General features: G+C 36.3%; 4 protein-coding genes across 8 annotated transcripts; 2 read left to right on the top strand and 2 right to left on the bottom strand.

Moving 5' to 3' along the window:
- Window positions 1-2,369, bottom strand: LOC128677771 (uncharacterized). The gene has a single exon (XM_053758856.2). It carries the CDS (start codon window positions 2,247-2,249, stop codon window positions 42-44), a length of 2,208 nt encoding a protein of 735 aa, XP_053614831.1. The 5' UTR covers window positions 2,250-2,369; the 3' UTR covers window positions 1-41.
- Window positions 2,370-2,577: 208 nt separating this feature from the next.
- LOC128677456 (uncharacterized) lies at window positions 2,578-7,184 on the bottom strand. The gene is made up of 6 exons (XM_053758323.2): window positions 6,815-7,184; window positions 6,453-6,573; window positions 5,661-5,947; window positions 4,454-4,629; window positions 3,913-4,045; window positions 2,578-3,284 (listed from the first exon to the last, which is right to left on the bottom strand). The coding sequence occupies exons 1-6, from the start codon at window positions 6,935-6,937 to the stop codon at window positions 2,646-2,648; spliced, it is 1,479 nt and encodes a 492-aa protein (XP_053614298.1). The 5' UTR covers window positions 6,938-7,184; the 3' UTR covers window positions 2,578-2,645.
- Window positions 7,185-9,034: 1,850 nt separating this feature from the next.
- Window positions 9,035-15,882, top strand: NijC (Ninjurin C). 5 transcript variants are annotated; one of them, XM_053758332.2, is made up of 3 exons: window positions 9,035-9,232; window positions 11,459-11,635; window positions 13,077-13,855. In XM_053758332.2, the coding sequence occupies exons 1-3, from the start codon at window positions 9,197-9,199 to the stop codon at window positions 13,311-13,313; spliced, it is 450 nt and encodes a 149-aa protein (XP_053614307.1). In that variant the 5' UTR covers window positions 9,035-9,196; the 3' UTR covers window positions 13,314-13,855. The 5 variants fall into 5 exon arrangements, with proteins under 5 accessions (XP_053614307.1, XP_053614304.1, XP_053614302.1 ...); XM_053758329.1 differs by lacking the exons at window positions 9,035-9,232; window positions 13,077-13,855 and adding exons at window positions 10,853-10,977; window positions 14,553-15,882; XM_053758327.1 differs by lacking the exons at window positions 9,035-9,232; window positions 13,077-13,855 and adding exons at window positions 10,853-10,977; window positions 13,900-14,694.
- Window positions 15,883-16,160: 278 nt separating this feature from the next.
- LOC128677458 (dihydropteridine reductase-like) lies at window positions 16,161-17,529 on the top strand. The gene has a single exon (XM_053758325.1). The coding sequence runs from the start codon at window positions 16,497-16,499 to the stop codon at window positions 17,199-17,201; it is 705 nt and encodes a 234-aa protein (XP_053614300.1). The 5' UTR covers window positions 16,161-16,496; the 3' UTR covers window positions 17,202-17,529.
- The last annotated feature ends 357 nt before the right edge of the window (window positions 17,530-17,886 follow it).

The following is a 17,886-nucleotide window of genomic DNA, read 5'->3' on the forward strand; positions in this document are numbered from 1 at the left end:
TTCAAACATTATTTTAATAAAGCTAATATAAAAACCACATTCTAATCATCGAACTTACAATCTGTTTTCTTAAATATCATCTCCAGTTCAGGCGAGCCATCCAGCAGGTCTCTCAACGAGTACGCTCTCCTGGTGGCGAACGAAGGCGATGGCGCGTCCATATATGACGGGGTCAAAGACCCGCTCATCACTCTGAATTGTCTCTGAGCTAAACTTGAATCGTACATCTGAGAACCCTTTATAAACACCTGGAGAAATTTATCAGCTTCATCTTCAGATAAACAAGTACAAAGATAGTCGAAGTTGAGATCCGAGAACTGAATCCCAACGTCCCTCGTCCTCGGCTCTGGCGGCTCCGACGCCGAAGGCGGCGTCCGCTTGCCCCGCGCCTGTTTCACCATCTTCTTCAACGTCTCCAAATCGCACATCTCGTAGTGCGGCAAGTCTGGCGCTTCGTATGCCGACATCTGCCTCATGTACGGAGGCAGATGCTCCTCCAAATGCTTTTTGACCATTTTAGAACAATTACATTTTTTAGTCTTAACGTACTTCATAAAACTCTCCCATTTGGGCTCACGTTCGTGTTCCAGTTCCACTATACGCGTAGTTATTTTATTACCAGACGACATTGACTCCAGGGTGTGTGATGATGGAGTGCTGGGTTTTGGTTCGACCGGCACCGCCGCGTCCATGCTGCTACAGAAACAATACGGCACTCCGCAACCGCAACATTGGAGCGGGAGTTTCCTCACATTCACCCACTCGTTTTGCAAAAGTTGAAGCATTGAGCTCTCCAACTTCAGATGCTGGATCTGATCGGACGGTGTGTGCTTGATTGGAAAAGTGTAAGTATAATCTTGGTCATCTTCGAAATCATCATCATCACCTCGTTTCCCGCTAACGTATTCAGTCACTTTGTCAGAAAACATTTTGAAATTATCGCAGGCGGCGTAAATGCATCTCTTGTTTACTACTATCACCGGGAACTGAGAGGCGCTCGACGTGCAGTGTTTGGGGCAGAGCTCCTGATCCACCTGGGGTCGGTAACCTCTATCGCAGAAGAGAAAGTAGGGATGCGGCCGCGGTATCGGAGTATGAAAGGATTGAGTTTTGTCAAATTCAAAAATGGACTCGTGATCTGGATTTTCCATAACTTCACTGAATTGTAATAACAGTAGTTTCTCCGTGTTAATAAAGAAGTCTGCGTATTCCGGCAACTCGTTCAAACTATAAGACACGAATAACTGAAACTTCTTCACCACTTCGCATATTTTTTTGTACCATACATTTTGAAATTCCTTACGCTTTTTTGCTTTCTCAGTTTCTAGTTTAATCTCGAAATCTTTCAAAGCTATTTGGTCTTTCAGAAGTTTCACTTCTTTTTTATGCTTTTTCTTCGACTCTTCAATTTCTTTCGCACATTCTTCTCGCTCTTTTAATGCTACGTACACTTGACAAGCTAAATTTTGGCATTCAAGAAGATGTCTCAACTTTTCTATGGCCAAGTGCTTCTCGACGTTGATATCATGCAATTCCTTGGACATTTGTAGCCGGGCTTCCTCGAGGTCGCATAAAAATTGTGATTTAAGCCTTTCTTTTTCCTTGAATAGTTTATCTTCATAAAAATCGTAAAGAGTTGTAGCTTGTTGCTTCAGCATTTGCTCGTAGAGTAACTGCATGTGCTTGAGAGTCTCGGCTCTCACTCTCTTGATGTCTTTAATGGCGGCGTTAAAAAGCAAGTCGTCTAGATTACTGAGAGACGTGCTGTACATAAAACAAAACTGATGGAATGCAAGCTCAATCTTGTTTGTGTTATGGAGAGCGGCCATGCATTCACATTCCTCCCTTTCTTCGCGACATTTGGCGTCAATCGCATTCTTCCAATAGTCGTCATTTTCCTGAAGTTTCTTACGTCTGTACTCTGCCTTTTTTCTATTGTGGTCTTCTACAATTTTCTCGCCGAAATGAGCGATGCCGTCGAACCCTAGTTTGGAAAGGTACTCTTTTTTCATAGGTTTCATGACGGCCCTACCCTTGAGGAGCTCCTTGGGAGGCACGAACCAGTCGCTGCCGCCGCCCTTCATGGGCGGTGCGAGCCCCGCTAACACCTTCAACTTGGGCCTCATGGAGTTGAAGTATACCTTAGCGAGAGCCGGCGTCATTCGCTGCTTCATCACGGTTTGCGTCGGAACCGTTCCGGTTTTCAGGAAACATTTTCGTTCATAGTACTCGTCACTTAATCTCGCCATATGTAGTTATAAATATTCTAAAAAAGTATATACTTATTTAAAAAATGCAGAAAACCTATCGAAAATGCTCTGATGTCAGTAATTGAAGAAATTGCAACTTTTTGACGTGACTTACATGACACTTGTGAATTTTTTTCTAATTACCTATTTCGATCTCATTGAAAATTCTCGCCTAAATTAACGCGTTTTAGTGGCCGTAATCCAAATAGGTATATTGGATATATATAAAATACGATGCAAAGTTCCTTTGAACCAGAATTTGGGTTAAAAGCCACACTCAACCTAATCATAAATCTTTAGAGGATATCATAAATTGAAGTAAAAGAAATAAGAGTCAAAAATAACTTTTATTTATACAAAATTATAAATATTTCGCTTATGACTAACTTCAGTTATCTACGTGACTTCGCCTACCGCCATCTTCTGTAATAGACTCATAACATGACAGAACCTCTCTTTGATTTCGGGCACGGAGCGGTGAGGCAGCAGCTTGCTGATCCTGCAAAACATTTCTTCTGAACTAGCCTCCCCCTTAATCACCTGCAGCATGGTCTTATCCTCGTCTCTAGTCCAACTGTTGTTTTTAATTTCAGTTTTAATGACTATAGGAATCGGGTCGATCCTAACTTTTTTCTCTTTTATTCCATCTTTACACGTATGGTTTTTGCTATCTTTTCTATCTCTTTTAACTTCTGCTTTATCATCCTTCTTCTCTTTTTTCTTGTTATTTTGCAACTTCCCTTTTGCAGTTTTGGGGCTGCTTAGAACGTTAATTTCTTTGAGTTTAGTGTTATCGTTAACGTCTTTAGAGTTTTTGGTGGGTGATTTGAGTTTTTTCGTTTTTTTCGGAGTGACCTTGGTCGCTCTGCGTTTGGGGGAGGAGCGTTCCTCCTCGGAGTCCGGGGGGGAGAGGTGGGAGTGGTCGGGGGCGAGGCGCCGCGCGTGCGCCCGGTAGGGCTCCTTGCTGTAGGGGAAGGCGATCCTCGCCGGCCGCAGCAGCCGCCCGTGCTGAAGGAACACTCGTCCGTGGAGGTACTGGAAACAAGATGATGTTCTAAGGACGCGACAAGTGTAGTCTATCGCTGATCAGCTATGTATCTATGCATACCATGTGCATGCGCATAGATTAACAAAAATGAAAGAACGAAAAGACATACATTTTAAGTTCCATCAGTAATTAAAATGCGTACGTCATTTCAATAAATCATTTGTATCACACACCTCTTTGGTCTTTTTTCGAATAACCGCAATTAATAATTGCATAAAGCATTTATCCATCCTACCTTACGATCTACCTCCTTGGCGTCGAGCTTTTTCTTGATTTTGCTTCCCTGATCGTCCCTTAATATAATTTATTTATTTATTTCATACATTATATCGTACACTATCATTACAGGTACTCCCAACGCAATAGATAAGATTAACAAAAGATCATAGATCAACAAAAATAAAATGCATGACAGCTGCTACTTATTCACTCGCGCGGTCGACTTTGTCTAGCTAGGAATTAAGAGTTCATCTAGTTTTATTAGCTGTGCGGGCAAGAAGCGGCCTTAATTTCGACTTTATTTTTGCGGAGGGGTAAGCCTAGCTATGGCCTCTCCAACAGAAACTTAATGCTAAATATATACACATCTTTTAAATAAAATCCATATACTCTTACCATAGTATCCAACTCCTCCTTAACGTCAAGTTTCTTCTTATTGTCGGTTCCCCCCTCGAACTCCCATACATCGCAGCCCTTGTCTCCAGTTAGGAAGCTCTCGTTTAATACGTCAACGCCACTTTCATATGCGCTAAAAATATTGTATACATTTAAATAACATATAGAATAGAAGAATTCAAAATTGAGTTGCAAGGTCCCATAGTATTGACGTCAGACAAGAAGGTTATGAAGTCACAGCCAGAATAATGGAAATCACTGGTTGTAAAATCAAGGTCGAGTCTTCAAAATTATAACGGTTTATTGGTCCGACTACGGGGTTCTCGACGTCACACGCCGCTAAACCTGTGGCATGCAGCCGAGAAAAAAAAGTATAAAATTAAACGGCTTTTTCTATCTGATGCGTGTATATCATCAGGCAGTGACAAAATAAAACAAAAAATTAAAATCTTTATTTAAATCACTTAGATATATTTTTTAAAGATATATATTCAATTTATTATAAGAGTTACTTCACTGATTTATATGCTAAAGTTGTTACCTGTCAGGTGGTCGTTCATCATCAAACATGGCTGTGAACATCCGAGTCAGTCTCGGATGAGCCCGGAGGTGAGGCAGCACCCTGGTCTTCAAGTCTCCACTCTGACCTGTGTTGATGGCCGTGGTTATGGCGCGCACGATCTTGCGCAGTACTGTGGGTTTGCGGGAGAATGTTTTCTGTTGACAAGAACAAATGTCAAGATTTTTGGATTAGCTACAAAGTTTTGCGGGTGAAGATAGAGCGCAGCCTCATTGTTCCGTTGTCTTCCGTTAAAGAAAGGAAATTTAACACAATACAATCTCAATTCAAGGCAATATTGAACACACAAATTAAAAAAAAAATCATTTTTAAATTACTTTAAATACTTCATTCTCATTTATTATGAATCAACACTTTCATACTAATTAATCCTATTATTTACCTCTATATAGGCTAAAATGTGAAAGTTTGTGAGGATGTTTGTTACTCAATAACAAAAAATCTACTTGACTGATCTCAATTATTTTTTACACATTGTTAGATGGTTAGAATAGTGTATAGGGTACTTTAAATCCCAAAATCAAGCATCCTGTCCTGATCCTAAGGAGGAGGTTGTTATCCAATCACTGACCGATTTGTCAAAGATACTTTTTCCGCGGACGAAGTTGCGGGCAATAGCATGTCATTTATAAAGGAACTTGTAAAAATTCTATAAGAAAATTCGCAATGCAAATTAATGTTTTAAAAACTCGCAAGTAAAGCAAGTAACAATTTGTTTTACTTGTTTCATCGTAGTCAACCAATCTTCACTCATTACAAAGGGATTATTCAAACAAAGATGCAACAAAAAATTATTAAAAAGTAAAGATTTAAAGACCTAATTATATAGGAGCAAAATTCTCCTATCCTCCTATGAAGTGAGATATACAGCCAAACAAGAACTAATTCTATTACAATTAAATTAAAAAAAATACTGAGTATATATATGGCTTTATCCAAGATCAAGCAGATATTTAGGCAAACAATTTTAGCAACATATTTTTTATGGTAATACAATAAAAATGTTAATAGAAAAAAATTAATCAAATATAGATCACACCACATTAGAATATGTTTTTTCATCACACATCCCTATATTAGTAAATAGAAATAAAGCTACATATATATGTGACATATAATTTGTTTGACGAAAGCAGGTTTTGATTTGAATAATCCAATAGGTCCTCACCTGTAATAGTTCAATGAAACTAGTCATATGAACAAGGGTTAAATGGTCCATAAACCTCCCTACTTGCCCTGCCTGGCTCGGCTTCAAAAACAACAAGAATTCCTCTACTATGTCTTTATGTTGTTCTCCAAATATGTCTTCAATTCTCCTGTATAAATCGACTGGTGTCTCCTTAGATGGATCGAAAGACTTCAAGGTGTTTTGGAACTGAACAAACTTATTGGTCGGCACCTGGGTGTTCGATGCAAATCTTGATTGTACTTTGGTGTAGTAGGATCTTACAAGTGCTGTAAATAATTACAGAATTCAACAATAAACTCTACAGAAACAAGTATCTTTCATGCATTTGTTTGAATACTTTTAATAAGAAAGCACTTCTCAATGAAGTTTGGTTTCTAGATTATGTTGTTCTTTCAATAATAAAATTGGTAACTCAAGGCAAAATATTGGATTAACAATTGTAAATCCAATATTTATCTTGTGTATTGTACTGTAGTATACAGATTGTAAGTAGTGAATCAAGATTTATTCAATTATAACAATATAAACAAACATTACCTAAAATTCTGCTTTAGACAGCTGACAGATTTGTATATAATATTATGGCAAAAAAAATTAAATCTTAAAGATAATTTAGATTCCATTTATTTAATTTTTATAAGTTCAAAGATCTGTGTTAAGTTACTATTCAGTGGAGTTTTATTTAGCTTTGTCTTACAAAAAATAAAGTGGAATACAATTAATATTTTGCAATCTTTTGAGGGCGAGTCTTATTAAACCTCTAATACTTGCCGGTTTCTAAGTCATTTTCTCTCATTTGCGGCGGGTCCTCTTTTTTCTTTGGAGCTGGTTTACTTTTTGTATCTTTCTGACCAAAGCTGGGAGCATCTTTCGCAAGGATTGGAGGTGGTGGCTGAAAATAAATCGTGGAGATATTTTACTGGTTGTCAACAAAAATGGCGACGAATCTTATTCCATGCAGTTTCATTTTTATATCGTAATTTTCTGATATTGTAATACAAATTATTGCAATAAAATTCGTGATTCCAGTTTTGAGAATTTGCCCACTCCTAATTTTATAAACAGAAAGCTACATTTTATGGCTTAAAATGGTTTGAAATGAGAGAAAATCACATATAAACTCTTCGACTCACCTCTGGATTAATTAGGGGTTTTGCTAAGGAATGTTGACTGAAAAAACTGGTACTTGGTTCTAACTTATTCCCGAAAGCATCCTGGCTGTCTCTAGTGAAGAGGATGGGCATAGAAGGCAGCATCTGGAAGATCTACGTGATCCACTTCGAACAAAACAAGAAACGGCACTCCTTGATTCAAAGATTTTTACAAATAAATTGAACAAAATTAACAACAATATAAAAATAGAGTAAGCACCCACTATAAATAAAACAAAAACACAAATTTAAATAAAGTTACAAGCATTTTGTTTTTATTTATGCAAACAACACAAGCAATCGAAAGAGTGAAACATTTTTGACAGATGGAAGGATGCACGCAAAACTGGTGGCGGGCGCGAGCGAGGTGCGCGAACATTTCATTTCAAAAATTAAACTTTTAAAATTCACAAAATGTATTTGAATTATGTACAAATATTTATTTATTCTATAAAACGAATTATGAAACAAAAGAAGTTTAACAAGATTTAATTTTCAACAATGAAAGTTAGTTTGAAATTCGCAGTGTTTTACCGCGAAATTTTAAAAAGTTTTATGTAAGAATATTAGTCAAAACCGAAAGTAAAATAATTTTTATTCTTATGACCAAATATCCAAATACCTATGTTAGCAACAATTTGACATAATACCATGGAATTAGTAGGTACGTAGTACTTACTGAATTCATGCATAATACTATATATATCTTAGGAAATTTAATTTACCGCGAGTCACTTGCACAAACTATTTGATTTACCTTAAACTACCTTTACCTACCTATTTACCTTTAACTACCTACTACCAAATCAACATGTATAAAAGCTTCAATTTAAATTTATTTACTATACTGTAATACTTGATTAATATAATTAACATTATTATAATAATTCTAAGAAATCATATTATGATTTCTGTTGATAGACTTTCTGTCACTAGGTATACTATAAATCAAAATCGCTTTCCGCTGTCTGTCCCTATGTAAGTATAAGTACTTAGATAATAAAATCAAAAATTATTGTTGGTAATTATGAGTTAGTGTAAATGAATGTGTTATTATTTAGTAGATAGCATACAGTCGGTTTTTGCATATAGTCGGTAAAACAGTACCTAGCTTAGGTTTTTTCTTTTAGCACCAATTGGTTTTTAACATGTTTTTTGCAAATATTGCTTTCAAAGAGATGTACCAAAATAATACTTTATTATTACTGAAAATCTCGACCAGTTAAATATGATCGTAACGGGAAAATATGACTAATTTTTAATTTGTTATGATACCTAAGTTTGCTAAAGATACGAAAATAGTTTATGCGACTATTATTCGTTCGTTCATCCGTTTCGTTGCAATTTCAGTATCCTTACATATTATAAAACAAAGTTACTGCCGCGTCTGTCTGTCTGTTCGCGATAAACACTAAAACTACTGCACGGATTTTCATGCGGAAAGAATTCCTGAGGAAGGTTTAGGTGTAAAATAATGTTTATGCTTATAATATATGTTGCGCGTTATCATATTCCAATTTATATTCTACCCGACTAAGTACCAAAGGACAGTGCCAAACCATCAAAATCTGTTCGTTCATGTAATTTTGCGTGACTGAGTAAAAACATTATCACATCCAAGTTATGTATTAATAAATCTTTTAAATTACTACCTACTATAAATAGTTAACTAATAGGTAGGTACTTATTAGAAAATGTGGTGATTTTAGGTACATCGAATACCTAAGTGATGGTAATGAGTAATTTTCCAACAGTTAGGTACGTCTACGTATCCTATTCTATACTACGTATACTATAAGCGATTCGAAAGTTTGTGAGGATGTATATGTGTGTAAGTATGTTTGTTAATCTTTCATGCGAAATCTACTGGACGGATTGTTAGGATTGTTATAAAATTTGGTACATGGGTAGAATATAACCTGAAATAACATATAGGGTACTTTTTATCCCGAAATTACCACGGGAGCGAAGTCCCGGGGCGCAGCTAGTAAATTATAATTTTAACATAAGTTTTGGGTAATAGTAGGCCACGCCTAGGTACAGCATTGATTCTTGAACTAACTACAAAAGTTTCTAACTCAACATAATAAGGCTACTCGTATTGTCCTACGTATGTAAAGTCTTTATAGTCTTACTAACCGATTGTTTATTACCGCCGTTGTCTGAGTAACGACATCGATTTTATACAAATCGAATCCGAAATCAGCACGGCAGACAATGTGACAGTCGCATCTTTTCGATGTCCTCCCAAATTATACCGAAAGGATTTTTGTTCTTAGTCTCATACATAATGCTGATTTTATGAGTTGAAAGTTTTGAATTTGGGGCGTACTTATTACATTATTTATACGTAATTCAGTAGAAATGGCTTCAATTTTGCCTGCGGGACTACGGAACGGGGTGAGTCTAACCTTCATGTTCATTTAGAACAATTTTAAGAAATCTAAACAATCAGTTTTAAAAATATCTTGAACTAGGCACCTACATCACTTCCGCTGCTTCCGCATAAAATCCATATGTACAACGACTCTTCGTTTAAATTAAAGTAGATTTTTTGGTAGGTGCGTATCCCATTTCTTTGAAGGTTTGTTATTTATCAACCAATGTTGTAGAAAATACTTCAGATTCTGTTTAAAATAGATATATTGTCATTATCATCAACGTCACACTATCATTATCGTCTTCACAATCACAATCATCAACATCATCACTTTCATACTCTTCATCACCACCATCAGCCCTGTATAACCCAACGGAACCGAATGACTAACGAAGATGCTGATGAATTCTGATCACCATGCTGACCAAACCTTAAGAAGCAATCACAGGGCCGTATTTTCATACAAACGTAGTCCCCTAATTTCTCGCCAGATGGTAAAAGTAGAGAAATAATTTATTTCATCAACAAATAGCGACCGTGGTATTACGTCTTAATTGTTAACCAAATCTTACTGACAAATGTTGCTGCCAAATACATATTTTACTGCCCAAATAATTATTTTGCTCGCCATATTTTGCTGGCCAAATAATTATTTTGCTGGTCATATGTTGGTATCCAAACAATTATTTTGTTGGCCTGCTTATAATTAAATTGCCGACTATTATCATGATTTTTTGCGGAACAATAATTAGGTACCACCTGATTTTTTTTTTTTGCCAACCAAATTATTATTTACAGGCCAAATGATTATTGGGCTGACATTTTTTCTTTATCAAATTTATAAAACGGCATACCAAATTATTAATTCTCATTTTTCTGTAGTCTGGGTGTCCTAGTAAAAACACCCCAAGACACACGACAAACCAATCGCATTTATAATTATTCTGGATATTGTAGGCGATAATAGCGGTTTTGCAACGCCACCGAAAAGTTATTTTGTTCACTATACAATATGCTCATCAACCTACTACCTAGGTATCTGATTCGGAAGTGAAACGTGAGACTGACTTTAAAATTGTAACTAGGAACGTCCTTCCGAAGCAGGTTTTCCTGTAAATCAATCATCTGATTGATAGTGAAACCTAACTTGTTAAATTCAAATAGAAATACCTACCTAAGTAATTGGAAATGTATGTAGATATTGTTGTTGCGCTTTGTATGCCTACTACAACTTAATTTAATATGCTTTCAGAAAAATATGCCTAAACAGAAGCGTCTACTTGAAATTTTTCTTGTCTTGGTCGAAGTCGAACTTTTCGATCGGTAACTGACCATAATTTACTCGGTTACTGCAAGATCATGCGTGTATTCGGTCACTCTGACCACAGATTAAATACTTGAAATACTCCATTAAGTACTCTGGCATTCAAAGCTTCTATTTAATGACAGTATAGTATCCCACTGATACCCACCTACTTACTTACCAATGAGGATTGAAATAATCAATCAGACAGCGAACAGTAAAATTATTGTTTTGTTGCTGGCCTTGTAGAAAGGAAGTACTGCAAACATGCAATTCCTTACGAAAATTTCGAACAGAATTCAGTAAACATAGACACGCGAAGTGACGAGCACAAAAACCGCGAAAGCCGCGAAAACTATTTTTGGCAACATGGCTGATAAGAAGGACAGTGATGGTGGTCCCGTGGTCGACATCGACGAGATTGTTATAGGTCAAGCACCGACGGATGTTATCAGTGACGATGTAAAGTGTCCCTCATTTATTTTTCATTTAAATCGCCAGAATAACCTTCAAATCCTCCCTTGAAAAATACAATTTTCCTAAGTACATAGCCATATTAAATGTATGTGTGAGCGATTCATTTTTAGAAATTTTTCTTCCCGCTTTATCTGCTCAACCGATCTTTTTGAAATTTTGGAAACATGTAGGTAGTCTGAAGTACGGAGAAGGACAACACCTGTTTCAACCCGGACAAATAAATGTTCCCGTGGGAAATACACGCGAGCGAAGCCGCTTGAAAATGATATCTATAAAAATATAGATAGTATCGTTGAGATGTATCCCGTAATACAAATCACGAACTTAGTTTGAGGCTAACTCATTTGTTATGCGCATATTATTTTTTTAAAAAATGGCGCGGACAAAGCGAGACCTAAACTCAGCAGTGGGTTGATACAGGCTGAAAATGATGATGATGATGATATATATATTTTTGTCATTCCAGGTCAAAGGTCTGGACGCCAATCGCTATGCCACCAAGAAGACGGTTGCGCAGGGCATGCTGGACATCGCGCTGCTGACCTCCAACGCCTCCCAGCTCAAGTACGTGCTGCAAGTGGGGCCCAAACACGAGTTCTACACGCTCTTGGTTGTGCTCATATCCATCTCTATAATTCTACAGGTGAGATGAATATCTATATCCATGCTAATACTATAATACTATACGCTTTCACAGATGATGAATAGACCTACCGAGGACGGAGCTGCGAGCAAGAGCTAGTATAATAGTATATTTTTGTAACTATTATCGGTAGCGCTGTGGATGAAAAAAAAAAGTTTTCAAAAGAAAAAGTTTTCTGGATTTTGAAAACTCAAATAGTATATGGATTCTTGTATTACAAATGCAGGCAGTTATTGAACTTATTGATCAACGTTGGAGTCCAAGGGTGGTTCGCTGAGCGTTTCGTCGCTGCGCGCTGTCATTACGATCCGTCAATTTTCTTGAGCAAGGAATAATTTCCAAAATCATTCATAAAATGGACATTACTGCAGTAGGTACATATTAATTATTTTAAAGTCAGATTGTACACATAATTCTTGTCTTTGTTATAATTTGAAAAGTTGTAATGACAGCGCGATCGCAACGGTTGAAACGCTCTGAGAAACAGCCTTGAAGATAATTTTATTTGGTCTTTTATCACCTGAAATCCATAAGTTCATCTAGGTAGTAGGTACGTCAACGGAAAATGTTAGAAGAAACCTAATTAAGTTATTGAGAATTGAGCTGACCAGTTCCCCCTAGCAGCACCCGTTGACATGTTGCCGTGAGACGACCCGGCCCACGATAGACAGACATACGGCCCACCTGATGGTGTACGATGACCACAACCAAAGGACACCATTATTATCAGGTGACGCAAGGCGCCACGCCTGCAACGCTGATTCCAAGCCTATTAACGCCCTTTTGAATAACTCCATATCAAAATAGGTGGCGATGGGTTTCGTCCTCTTGACCTTGAACCTGCTGAGAGACTGCCGCTTCCACCAGCCTCGGCACAGGTCTTCAGCTCTGAACATCAACTATGCCACCACCGCATCGGCCTTCGTCGTGACAGTTCTCAATGTACTCGTCTCTGCCTTCGACTCATCGCTGGCCAGATACCTCGAACTTGATTATACTGTTTAGACAAATCCTTTTTTATATATTTTAGTGATTTAAAGTATTTAGTAGTTTCCAAGGAGGTATGGCATGCCAGCGTCGATGTGAGTTGCAGTCTATCGTCGGTGTAGATTGCAGCTAACTAGCAGTCGATAGATTTTATGTCTGAAAAATGTATCAGTCGAAAACGCAACATTTTCTATTATTACATCGTTACTTCATTAGAAATTTTAATTTGGAAATGTAACAATCACTTACCGACCGAAGGCGATTTCCCCTAAGATTTAATTGTTCATTACGATTAGCAATTAATTTCTAACTTATAAACCGACAACTCATAAAATGATGCGATGAGTCGAAGAGCATCGAAGGATGAATAGTCGCATATTTGATGGTCACTAATGTATAATAAAATCAAAATTTGTAAAAAATTTAATTGCCTCAATAGTTTTTGTTTTTTTAGCTCCTCGTCGGGTTGTTATTCGTAATCATTGGTGGTTTGGACCTTAACGACCACGAAGATCAACCTTCAGCGCTCGTCCTCAACGATATCATTGTTATATTCATTTTTGTCATATCGGTCATCAATGTAGTAATATCAGCCTTTGGACTGGAGTATTCTAATAGCCCGTTAGTTTTAGAAAGATTAAAGTATATTAATAGTGAATATTTGAGGAAGGCAAATGCTACTGTCTCGTAAATGACTTTAAATACCTATTATTTATTTTATGGTATGTACGGCGACATGTTGTAGTAGTTGCAAGTTCATTTTAATGTATTAGGTTATAACCTGTAATGTTAATACATCTTAATGTATGATAATAAATAAAAGTAATGTTCAAACTTATATTTACTCTAAGTATGTATACCTACTATTGTAAATTGATTATACTCGCTCGCTCGTTGTAACTTGAAATTGTTAATGCCAAACCTTACCATCATACATCTTGGTGGTAAATGATAGCCGAGGAGTTAGGGATTATGTTGAAAAGTATTGGAATGTCATTTCTGTAATCGAAGGAATATTCATAGGCTGTGCATGTCTAGTCAAGTAATATTAAACCTAATAACATATTTAAATAATTGTTACTAAAAAGTAAATCTATTTTATACCTGACAGTATTTAGCTGTAGTTTAGTAATAATGTAGCTGATAAGTTTAAATGACTTGTAAAATTGTGTACACTTGGAGGAAATATAGGAAAATTACAAAAAATCATTGTAAATGGTATTGCTAAAACAATGAATTTTTATTCCCAAAATAATCATAAATTTTGCTTGACGCAGGCAATCTCGGGCGTTTTGGCGCTGATCAACACGTCTCTAGACGTGGAGCACAACCAGAGACAAAAGAAGATCTCTGACTGGCTGTACCACACGTCCATAGGACTGATGACCGGAGTCGTGTTCTGTGACGTCATTAAGATGACATTTGGTCTCGACCCCGCACTCTCCGAGAAAGATTCTTTTGGGAATAAATCTGCTAACAATTATTTCAGCTCTTGGAATTAAGTTTTTAAGTTTAGGATACATAGTGTTGTAAGACATGGGTAATAATGAAAAATATTTATTACCTATCGTATATAGTGTGCCATGTCAATTAACTGTAATAGTAGGTAGGTAGTATTTTATAACTTAGGAATATGTAATTAGGTAGTAGGTATAGGTAACTACCTATACATAACTATGTAAGACAATATTTTACTAACTACCACTTTCTAGGGTATCTGTAATATACAAACCATTCCTAAGTACATAACCTTTTAGCACCTTTATTAAAATGAAGTATGTAGCAGTAGCACATAGATATGTTTTAACTTTTTTGTTATTTCCATTATGACCATCGATTTACATTTCCAACGAAATCTATTTTTGTTTTTTTTTTTTAACTTTAATTTTTATTTGTTTCTTTTTTATGTTCTTTTTTTTTTAATTTATAGGTGGTGTCTGCAATAGTGGCCATCGTACTAGGCTGCATTTTCAATATAAACCGCCAACCGGACCAACGAAAAGCTGAAATTCTAAACAATGTTAATCTCGGTTTCAAAACAATCACTATATCCCTTAATTTTCTAATCAGCATTTTTTACACTATTCAAAATCAAAATAATGATATTGATGTATGATATTTTTATAAATATCTACCTAGGTACCGCCGAGGACCTATTGGCCATGTTTGGCCACATTTTGTTTGATATTATATTACTTACTACAATTAAATATTTATTTATGTTATTTATCTACTTCTTATAAATTTAATGAGAGCATAGATTATATACTTACCGATTTTGTATTTTTCTAAAAATTAAAACAAGTTCCTTTACCTTACTTCCGTCCATCTTGTTTTTGTGTGTTTTTTACAAAACTATCAATAGCTCTATTTCAATTTCAACTAATGAGATACTGTATTACTCGGATATTATTTCATTTCGTTACATTTAGTTGTTTTTTTTTACTTATATTATAATTCGTTTTCATATCTAGTTAATTATGAAAACAAATATTTTTTTTAATGCTAAATAAAGCAACTGATATCTAAATATCACACATTTTTTAAGATTCTGTGTAACTGTTTTCTCAGGCTAAGCAAAGTTTTTTCAAGTGTTTAACAATGTTTCAATTTTTGTAATCATTCTGATGTGTCGTATCTTGTGCATTTCTTGTCTAGATTTGAAAAATGCGCGCCACTAGAGAGGTATGTACCTAACCATGTAATTGAAAAGCAATTATAGGTACTATCGATTTTATAAATATATTGATGATTGATGATTTTCTATCGATAGTATGTTTAATGTTTCTTCAACACTAGAGTTTGTTAAGTGCGTGGATTTATTAAGTACTTCGAACGGAGTACCTACTAATTCCATGGTTGAGTGTTAGTATGCACGTACCAAGGCACATACAAGTCAACAGCACATCAACCTACCCAAATGCATTGCAAACTAGTCGCTATTACCGCGCCATAGTAATTATTGCGGGGGAACTTAATGTGCTGTTGACCAGACAGAGGTAGAAAAAGAATTATTTTAACTAGTTTTGAAGATTTTATTAATAAATGCGATAGTGGCGCGCGCGAACAATTTCAAACTATCTATGTTCCCTTGTTTAGATGCAAGTTACCATATCATAATCTCTATATTACTCATTTATATATACAACATACAAACTTTCTAATTAAAATATTAAAATCAAAATCAAATTATTTATTCAGAAATTAGACCTTCATAGATAATTTTTCATATTCTAAATTAAATAATATTCACCAAAGCAGCAAACTACTAGCATTTTAGAACGACCACTGCCGAGAAGAAACTCATATAGTGTAGGTCACACACTGCACAATTTTCTCTGTCAACGACCTATACCTATATCCTACTTAGGTTCGTGATCTTGGCGAGAGAAAAACCAAGAACCATGGAATTAGCACGTACTTGTACGAAGTACAAGTACGTGCTAATAATAGTACTAAATCCATGCCAAAAACTAAACGCAAAAGTCTATTTGATGTATGGTTGACATTGACATTTCGTATGTTTCCTTTCTCCCCTTGTCCCCGTCCGTCCTCGTTTGTCAAGTGAGTGGTTAAACTTCAGGACTCAAGTTTTTTGCGAGCAATTGAGCGCAGAGCTAATCGATACCTATCTTATACAATTAATAAAAATAATTTCTATGACACAGAAAGTATACACGGGCTTTCCCACGTGCTAGTTTGGTATTGTTTACTGCAACAAGTAATAGCTAATTTCAAGCAATAGGTACCGGCCTTTCGTGCTTGTGAACGAGTGATAGTCGAGGCTACTTCACGCGATAGATAACACCATTCGCCGTTTGCCCTCGCCTGTCGTTTAGTTACTTTGAAATCGCGACAGTAGCAAGACGTAATAATGGCTAGTGGTAGAATTGTCGTATACGGTGGCCGCGGCGCGCTCGGCGCCGCTTGCGTCAACCACTTCAAATCTGCAAACTGGTGGGTTGCCAACATTGATTTGAATCCGAACGAGAGTGCTGATGTCAATATTACGGTACCTAAAGATGGTTCGTGGGTCCAACAAGAGGAGCACGTCGTCAAGGAACTCGACTCCGCACTACAAGGTCAGAAAGTGAATGCAGTGATTTGTGTAGCCGGCGGCTGGGCTGGCGGCAATGCGGCCAAGGAGCTCAGCAAGCAAGCCGATCTCATGTGGCGCCAATCGGTTTGGAGCTCAACAATTGCGGCAACTCTTGCTGCAAAATACCTTACTCCTGGAGGACTATTAGCCTTGACTGGAGCGAAGGCTGCATTAGAGCCAACCCCCGGTATGATTGGCTATGGTCTTGCTAAAGGTGCAGTCCACCAGCTAACAAAATCCCTTGGAGCTAAGGACTCAGGGCTGCCTGAAAACTCATTAGCAGTGGCTATACTGCCTGTGACATTGGACACAGAAATGAATAGAAAGTGGATGCCAAAAGCAGACTTCAGCAGCTGGACTCCTCTCACATTTGTTGCGGACTTGTTTGAGAAGTGGACCAAGGGGGAGCAGCGACCTACCAGCGGAAGCTTGGTGGCTCTTGTAACAAAGAACAATGTCACCGAACTTATTGTCCAGTAATCCCTGCCTATCTGTACTGTATGTCTTATTAAATTTATAAGACAATTTGTCTAATGTATTTACCAATGTATACATGTCCTATTGAATGTTGTCAAGTATTTATTGTGAACATTGAGGCAAAATGTATCTTAATTACTTTTGATTATTGCACAAGACTGTCAAATAATTTCTAGTATTTTTTATGAGCAAAAATTGCTTTTAATGTCTTAAGCATAATGATATCTGACAATAAGGGAACAAATCTCATTGTGTTTAGTATATGAAGTTGAATATTATTTTTACATAATTTATGTGATATTTTAAGAGTATAATATATGTTGAAGCATGATTACAGTTTTTCAATGAGCATGTTTGTTTTAAGATTATGTAAGTTCACAGTATGATAAGCTAGGTCAGTCTATTTTAAGAAGCAAACTTGTGAAATTGTTGTATATCGTTTTTGACAAGATTCTGATGTTATTTGAAATAACAATCGTATTTCTGCATATCCATTATAAAAAAAAATCAAACTAAAGCAATAACATAGGTATGCCACTAAACCCATATTGCTTATGACGTCAATGACCTAATTGAGTCAGTGGTAATTTCCCAGGTAGCACTTTTGTGAAACCTTAAAATCTTCCTGTGAACAATAAGAATATCTTTTATTTTTATCTTATTATACATTATTGCTTCGATTTACGTA

Source organism: Plodia interpunctella, chromosome 18 (assembly GCF_027563975.2).
Source record: "Plodia interpunctella isolate USDA-ARS_2022_Savannah chromosome 18, ilPloInte3.2, whole genome shotgun sequence".
Taxonomy (NCBI): domain Eukaryota; kingdom Metazoa; phylum Arthropoda; class Insecta; order Lepidoptera; family Pyralidae; genus Plodia; species Plodia interpunctella.